This window comes from Homarus americanus, unplaced genomic scaffold, assembly GCF_018991925.1.
Source record: "Homarus americanus isolate GMGI-L3 unplaced genomic scaffold, GMGI_Hamer_2.0 scaffold34921, whole genome shotgun sequence".
Classification (NCBI taxonomy): Eukaryota; Metazoa; Arthropoda; class Malacostraca; order Decapoda; family Nephropidae; genus Homarus; species Homarus americanus.
Window position 1 is genome coordinate 19,544,755 of NW_024741901.1, and position 9,161 is coordinate 19,553,915.

The window sequence follows — 9,161 nt, forward strand, 5'->3', positions numbered from 1 at the left end:
TGGCTCTAGTGGGATTGCCTTCACTTATTGATGATATCAGTGGAAATAGTAGTTGTAGTAATACTAGCATTAACACAGTAGTAGTAGTAGTAGTCTACGCCAGACTCACGGAGGTAATATCCGAACAGAAGCAGCAGCCCAGAAGTTATGTTACAGCCTGGATGAGATATCGGCTGTCCTTCTCTCTCCTTCGGTCAGCTTTGCTCTGCCTCAGGGGAACGACAGCATCGGCCCCAAAGCCGACAACAGTTGCAGATATTGACTATGAGGCTACAGTCACTGAATGCCTCATAGATCTGCGGCTCAACTAATTCAACACAGATAGGATAGCTACTTATGTATTAGGATGTTCAATATTAAGGTAATAAAATGGCGGCGGTGTGGCTATTGGGAGAGGCTTGAGGCCATATAAAAAAAAAGGTAGTAGTAGTAGTAGTAGTAGTAGTAGTATATTCAATATTAACTCTAAAATCCTTATTACATTTTATTATCGGCTTCAACATTACAATATTCATTGTTATCAAAAAAAATTATCACATTTCTCTCTCTGGTTCAGTGAAGGATAGACTAAGGTATTATAATTGTTCGTGTACTTGTAGTTAACATTATGGCAGCGGTGAGAGGCAAGTTTCGGTTATCTGGTGTGGATGATCAGGTAACGTAAAGCCAAAGTTTGTAGAACCCAAACACTCAGGATTTGTGTGAAAGAAAAGTGATGATCCTGTCAAGAAAATTTTATATCATACTGAGTAAGGCTACAGCAGCAAAGACAGTATAAATCACGTAAACGTGTGTGAGCTAAGTATGACGTAGGCTCAGGTGTGGCACAATGGTCTCTGGTGGGCGGAAGACCCAGATGTTACCGTACAATTAGGGACAGTCGGTCTTTTGAATGATTTTCTTTGTGCGGCTCTCACTGGTCGTGGACTTGGCAGAGAGGGTGATTGTGTATTCGTCACATGAATTTAAGCCTTCAATTGTGTACTCAAATTTATTACTCGTTACATCTGAAATTTTTGCGGAACCGGTGTTAATACCGTCCGTCCAGGTAAGGTCGTACTGAATGACGCAAGGAGAGTTAGTAATAGGCTCGAACCACTGGAGTGTGAGCGAGTCAATAGTTGCGTCTTTCACTGAGATATTTTGTGGTTCAGAGGGAGTACCATCTTTAGTTTTGCCATCGACTTTCTTCCAGACAGACATATACTCGCCGCTATGGCTAACAGCAGCAATTTCAATTTCATAGTTGGTGCATGGCTCAAGGCCGGCGATGGTGTTTGTTTTCACCACACCTTCGGTCACTTTCTTGGCTGAGTTGTCCAACTTGTCAAGGTTGATCACTCGAGTGTCGTAGGCACCAACACACTGCGGGTTGGTCACGGGCACCTCGTAGGACACTGTTAGAGAACTCAGGTGAGCCTCGATCACCTGAACGTTCTGGACGGGTCCGGGCGCTGAAAGAACACGGTAATCATTAGTCTGTTTAGTTATACGAAACTTTCCAGATATTTGGTTTCTTACATTTCAAATTCATTTTATAATATGAAGTTATATTCAAACAATTTCATAGTATATAAAAGGGAAACTTTGGTAACGCAGACTTGCTGTGGGAAACAGTGTAATAACGGGTGAGAGGAGATAACTGACGACATGACACAGTAACTGTGAGGTTCCGCAATGGTTGTGAATATCATCATCGAAGAAGTTTCTTTTTGGCTAGTGGCCTTATGTCTTTCTATTAACCTTCTAAAAGGAAAGTTGTTTCAGTTACCGTAAACAAGTCTTTTTGTGGTCCGGTTAATGAAGCAAACTTCTTCTTGAAATGGTAATCAGACTCTTCTTTTTCTTCTTAGCCTATTATTCTTTGACTAAATATAACCTAACCTAACCTGAAACAGTGGACTTGAACACAGTGTCTAGAGGAACTACCTCAAGCTACACTTCCTCGCAATTATTGAATTTTACGTTAAAACACTGTGTAAATTTTCATTTCCCAGACCAATAAGTCTTATTCATAGTACAGTAGATGAAAAAAATTTCCTTCAAAAATATTTAAATAAAAAATCAAGAAATATTGCCACGAGCCTAAAAGAAAGATGTAAGTACTCACCAAGCTCCTTAGTGTAGGTGTGGTTGGTGACGGTGTTGCTGGGGATGCCGCTTGGGGTGACCACCGTTACGCTCACGTTGTAAAGTGCACAGGCGAGGAGGTCACTAATGGTTAAGCTGCCACCATCCGTCACATTCTGACACACCTCCACTTTTGTGATGTCGTCGGTCCAACATACAATGTAGTATCCAGCGCAGCGGTCGCCCTCGTTCACGCCCCATTCTACGTCGATGGTGTCCGAGTCGGGTGAGTCGAGTACCACGTAGGGAGGCGGCTGTGGATCTGCCCAAACAAACTGTACTTCAGCACCATCATACAAAGAGACATTTAATATTCCAACGTATGAGTATTCACAACAAAGTTTCTGTCTGTAAAGAACGTGTGATTTTCTTATTCTATCGACGTCTTATACTTAATGATATCTAAAGTGTGTGTGTGTGCGTGTGCGTGTGTGCGTGTGTGAGCGCTATTATATCTGTGTTTAGAAGTATTTGTTTCAACGCATCAACATAAAATCAGGCAAAACATTCTCGTCATGAATAGAACGACTCCCACAAGTCTTGACAATACATTCCCCACACGAAATTTCTGTCCAACGGAAACAACATAAAGTTCCCACGGTATAGTTCAAGGTTAAATTATTGAAATAACCCAACATGCATTTTGTTTAGGATCTCGTCATCGCTACATGAACAGTTTCTCACCAGTATCAATGGTCGCTGCCTCACTGCTGACTGACTCGCTCTTAAGGCCATTCTTGCTGATAGAAGTTATGTTGATGATATACTCAGTACAGGGTTCGAGGGGGCCGATGTTAGCGTGGTGATCGTAGTCATCACCAAAGTCCTCCACTTGGTGGCTGCTGAAGCGGCGTCGGGATTCGACCTCACCATAAGTGATGGAGTAACTGTGGACAAGAATAGTGGGAAAGCTGTGCTTGAGGGACAGTGTCACTTACAACGGAAAGTAGTAGTTTAGGAGATACAGTGCCATTCTGGAGTGAAGGTTAATGTTAATGAAGCAATTAAGGATAGAAAATCCTTGAAAGGAGTAACGGTGCCACCAAAGAGAGATAGTTATTGTTATGAAGGAACTGTGTCACGCGAGGAGGGAAGCCTGTGATGACGCTACTACTTGGAGGGCATCGCCTGGGTGAGTGGAAGAACTAATATTTCATCAACTTGATGACACAAAAATATCTGGGTAGTCCCTGTCCGTGTTGAGTTACTTACTCCTGAACACAGAGAGGGTTGATGGCAGGGTTGTTCCATTCCATCTCAATGAGGCTGTCGGTGGTGATTCCCACCTTCACGTCCTGGGGCGGCCCTGGTACTGTTCATAGCAAACCCTCAGTATTAGTGTTCTCGTTGTTTGATTCATTCAACTTAACCTAACCAAGCAACACGTAAATTTTCTCGGTCATAAGATTCTGCAAAATTAAGTCTTATAGCAATGTTTTATGACCACCTACCTCTAATTTATTTTTTTGAATGATGATATGCATGACTGTCTAGAAATTGGCTGGCTTAATATTCAGCTGATGCTATCTAAATACTAAAATTTCCTTCTTCCTAATGAATGTAGTTAAGGTAACAAAGAAATTCACTGTAATTCCCAACAGGTGGATCGACCTACGTCCATCCTCAGTGGTGACGTCCTGCTCCAGCTGGGGTCCCTCTGTATCACTGGGCGTCACGGGCGTCACAGTCACGTGATACTTGCCGCAGGCTTGTAGACCAGCCAGGGTGATGGTGGTGTCCTCCGTCTGTGTGAGGCGAACATCACCAAAAACTGGTATATATAACACCATCTACCATACTGCCTCACTACCACCTACCATACTGCCTCACCACCACCTACCATACTGCCTCACCACCACCTACCATACTGCCTCACCACCACCTCCCATACTGCCTCACCATCACTTACCATAATGCCTCACTACCACCTACCATACTGCCTCACTACCACCTACCATACCCCACCACCGCCCCCACCACCACTCCACCATACTGCTTGATACTGCCCTCACCACCACCCACCATACTGCCTCACTACCACCCACCATACTGCCCCACACCACCCACCATACTGCCGTCTGTGTGCCCTCACCACCACCCACCAACTCACTCAACACTGGCATCATCACTACCACCCACCATACTGCCCCACTACCACCCACCATACTGCCCAACACCACCCACCATACTACCACACCCCACTCCATACTGCCCCACCTCACACCATGCCCACCACCCACCATACACCACCACCCACACCCCCACCCACCATACCCTCACCACCACCCACCCACTCCACCACTGCCTCACCACCACACACGCCCCCACCACCACCCCCATACCACCATCACCACCACCCACCATACTGCCTCACCACCACCCACCATACTGTTCACCACCACCCACCACCTCAATTACCACCCACCTACCGCCTCACCACCACCCACCATACTGCCTCCTCACCACCACCCACCATGCCCCACTCCCCACCACCACCCACCACTGCCTCACCACCACCCACCATACTGCCTTCACCACCACCCACCATACTGCCTAACCACCACTACCATACTGCCTCACCACTCACCCACCATACACACCACCCACCATACTGCACCACTCACTACCACTGCCCCACCACCTCACCATACTGCCTCACTACCACCCACCATACCACCATACTGCCTCAACACCCACCATACTGCCCCACCACCACCCACCATAATGCCCTCACCACCACCCACCATACTGCCTCACCCACCACCGCGCACTCCACACACCTCTCTCCACCACCACCCACCATATGTCCACCCCACCACCACCACCTACCATACTGCCTCACCACCACCTACCATACTGCTTCACCACCACCTACCATACTGCCTCACCACGACCTACCACTCTCTCTCACCACGACCTACCATACTGCCTCACCACCACCTACCACTCTCTCTCACCACCACCTACCATACTCCCTCACCACCACCTACCACTCTCCCTCACCACACCTGTTCACTTACCGTCTCACAGGTGGGTGTCGGGTCCTTATCCAGCCTGTAGCAAACCTTGTAGGACTGGACACATATTGGGTTCTTGGTGGGGGCGTCCCATTGTAGAGTTGTACCCGAGTCGTCCTCCGAGAGGACCCTCAGGTTGGAGGGGGAGCTCGGCGCTGCTCGAGTGAGAAGTTATGCATAAACATTCATTCAGTTGACTGTATAAGCATTAGTGTTTGCTTAGATACTTATATGGAAGAAAAATGTATTCTGTATTTTAAGAGTAATATATATCTCCAAAATACATATACATTGACACCAATACAATAACACAATACGTAATGTACACATTCACAGGATGATATACATAAACATTCACACAAGGTAATATATTAACACATGCAGTATTCCAGTCCCAGACTTACGTAGATCGTTAGTAAATCCACTGATGGAGGAGGTGTCTCCGTTAACTGACCCGCCATTCACTGTGTCATCAAAAACAGGAGTTACATCAAAGGTGTGTTCCTTGCAGGCATCAAGGTAGTCTATGATGGTTGTACAGTGAGCAGCAGGACAGCGGAGATCAGTGCTGAAGTCATTATCGGTAAGAATAGTGTACTTGTGGAGCTTGTATGTAGGATCTCCTGCCACGAAGTCCCACTCCAGTGTTATGGAGCCATCACCACTCGTTACCTGCAGGTTCTCGATGTGACCTGTTGAGGAAGATGTTGCTTACGAGTTTTGTTATGGCTAGATTTACAAGATCTTATTAACTCGTTATGTTTTGTAAATTATATTGAATTATGACATTCCTTGAGTGAGCCAGTGAGGATGACACTTTCATCTGAGCATTGTGAGTCTGAGAGTGAAGGACGAGAAGCGGGCTTTGTACTGTTACATTGTGTCTTGTAAACTAAGAGTGTCTCTTGCCTCCTGGGTGTGTGGAAGGGAAACGTCATGTGATTTATGCATGGAACAAAGCGCTGTGTTCATTATCCATGTGTGGAACAAAAGTCTCTACCTCCGTGTTAGGAACAGTCAACACCTCCCTCGTGTAGGGTAAGGCAGAGGTCATCATCGATCTGTGAAACTTGATAAACTTTCCCAAGTACTTGTGGAAGACAACTTGTGAGCCACTTAAGTGTTAACTAACTCCCACTCGTATAGTTTATTTCTCAAGACAAACTTCACAAGTCCCCAATTTTATCCACAGATAATAAATCTTTAAAATATAAAATATGTTAAAAATGTTACAAATAATGTGGATTAAATACAACTTTGTTGTTAATAAAAGCCTCACCGAAATCCTGCGCAGAACAGAGAGCAACGGCCGCTAAGTAGAGGAAGATTTTCATAGTGCAAATGACAGCTTCACCCAGAGAGATTTTGTGCAGTTGTTCTCTGGTTCAGTGCCGGAGAATCTCTGGACTGAAACCATTACGCTGAGGCTATATAAACCTGACATCTTCACGAAGGCTTAAAAATGAAAAAATCCGAAACTGACTGAAAATTATTTAACAAACTGTTTACGTGATAACGTCACACAACTTTAGCCTCTGTGTCCTGGTAGCAAAGTGCTCAAGAATCAGTAAGACACAACTGACGCACTGCTCTAATTGCTGGCGTCTCTGGTGTGAATAAACAGGTGTGTGCGTGCTTGAGTCCCTAAGATTGTGCCCTTCAGTGTGAGTGTGTATATATATATATATATATATATATATATATATATATATATATATATATATATATATATATATATATATATATATATATATAGATATATATATATATATATATATATATATATATATATATATATATATATATATATATATATATATATATATATATATATATATATATATATATATATATATATATATATATATATATATATATATATATTGTTACGAACCCCGCCACCAATTGTCATGATCTACCTACCCAGCACAACGAGCAACGCCATCTAGGGACGAAACACGAGTATGACTCGTCTTAGTTACCACTCCGGGGTTTCCCTTCTCCATATCCTGGTTGTTGCGTCACCTCCTCAAAGTTTTCTTCGTCAGCTCCAGTTCGATGAGAGTTCAGTTCACTCTGGGAAGTGACCACAGGATCACCTATCCTGGAAACCTACGGCACAGTGACTACCTACCGCTTTATACAATACTCAGCCTTACTCGTCAGCCATCTCAGCTCCGCACTTAAGTATTTGTAATCTTATATTGCCTCCCCCCCTCCACCTTGCTTCAAATTATTGTATGTTGTATAAATATGTATATACTGTTAATGTTTAGGTTAAGTATGGTTAAGGGTAAATTATAGAAAGCTGAATATTTTGTTTAGGAATTTATGGTACTTTATTATACACAACATAAACTCTCATCCTTTGTCTACCCTTTTATAGTCCGATTGTCTGGGGTTTTTTTTGTTGTTGCCTGTTGGGATCTGGGTAGACTTTTAACTATATTCTAAATCCCCAACTCGTATATATATATATATATATATATATATATATATATATGTGTGTGTGTGGTTGTATTTATCAGCGGAAGACATTCACAAAGGGTTCCTCTTGTCCCACTACGTTTTTGCCTAACGACAACGGCGTTCAGAGTCTATCAAGAAAACTCAACATACAGTTTCAGGAGACAAACGAGTAAATGACCACTGGGAGACACTCAGACCACTACCTCCAAAAGTGTAACTACTGTATCTCGGTTGGAGTGGTGAGACACACCACAGCACGACTGGACGCCTGAGCCATCCACCCGACCAAGAATAGTGCTGGTCGGGGCACCCAGAGCGTCGGCACGATAACCGTCGTTCTCCAAAACAGAAACCTCCCTTTGAAAAAGATAGAAGAAGGAATTGATCACCTGGCAATTATCTCTAACAAAGTGCTTCTCCGTGCCTAGGTTGACGTACTGTATTTGATGTGGTGCGCACCGTCCCCCAGCACCCACAAATAAAGAGAGTATGACGAGCTCCTTAAAGCCAATAATATCTCCTTTGAGGACCCTCAGAGGGAACAAGTAACTCTATCGCCCGGCTGTGAGAAATTTTCTATCCACAAAGCTCCCAGATCGTATTATCAGTAAGTTTATCCTCCCGCATAGTATCAGACGAACTGGTTGGGAAGATCGTTCCAAAGAACAACACAAACACATTCTAGCACGACGGATGACTAATAAGTAGGCTCTACAACACACAGGACGTACACGTACTGTAATCTATTATAAAGATCTCCCTGCCTCTACCACATTGGTCCCTGCCCCTTATAGCGTGTTCTCCGTCCCCTGAAATGCTTCCCCCCTCTTAAAAGTATGCCCCTCCCTCCTACAGCGGTCAGCTTCTCTCTACAGTACGTCTCTCCCCACACTAACACTTCTCTCATAGTGCTTATAGTAATAGTTTAACAAGCAGCGTAACGCAAGCGTTCTCAGCCTTACTAGGCCGTAGGTGTGCTAGTAGGCGATCTACAGACAGGAAATAACATCCCCCTTCTTCTCCTGCACCCGCCGCTTCCTCCTTTACTTTCGTTGTCTCTTTCTTCAAAGGCTTTAACTTTCAAAATTTAAAAGTGCTGAGTCTAGATGTGGTTACCCTTTTCACTAGAGTACCAGTAGAAGGTGTTTTTTGCTTTCTTAGAAAATAAGTTAATGGAAGAGCAACAGCAACTTCCATTACCACGACCCAAGATTATTGCTCTCAACCTGGTGAGCCATGACCCCCAAGGGGGCCACGGCAAGATTTTAGGGGGACCATGGTGGGCTGTTATAAGTTGTATTGTTTCAAGAAAATGTGGGGAATTTCTTCAAGTGCCATGAACGGAGTTTGGGAAAACAGAAACTGGACGAGAGTGGTTCTTTCCAACAACAGGCCTTGAGTGTAGTTGAGACATCATATGAGGTTTTCCTCGAAATAGCATAGCAGAATAAGGCCCACACAATTGGTGAAACTTTAGTTCAGCTGTGTACTTTAAAGATGGTCAAGCGGGTTCTTGGAGAGGCAAGTAAACGTAAGATGCAGCAG

The 9,161-nt window shown here is 44.1% G+C and overlaps 1 protein-coding gene across 1 annotated transcript; it reads right to left on the reverse strand.

Moving 5' to 3' along the window:
- Window positions 1–719: 719 nt before the first annotated feature.
- On the reverse strand, window positions 720–6,567 carry LOC121876335 (collagen alpha-1(XIV) chain-like). The gene is made up of 8 exons (XM_042381406.1): window positions 6,427–6,567; window positions 5,552–5,839; window positions 5,151–5,302; window positions 3,746–3,875; window positions 3,343–3,442; window positions 2,815–3,017; window positions 2,111–2,392; window positions 720–1,454 (listed from the first exon to the last, which is right to left on the reverse strand). The coding sequence occupies exons 1-8, from the start codon at window positions 6,479–6,481 to the stop codon at window positions 871–873; spliced, it is 1,794 nt and encodes a 597-aa protein (XP_042237340.1). The 5' UTR covers window positions 6,482–6,567; the 3' UTR covers window positions 720–870.
- Between the last annotated feature and the right edge of the window lie 2,594 nt (window positions 6,568–9,161).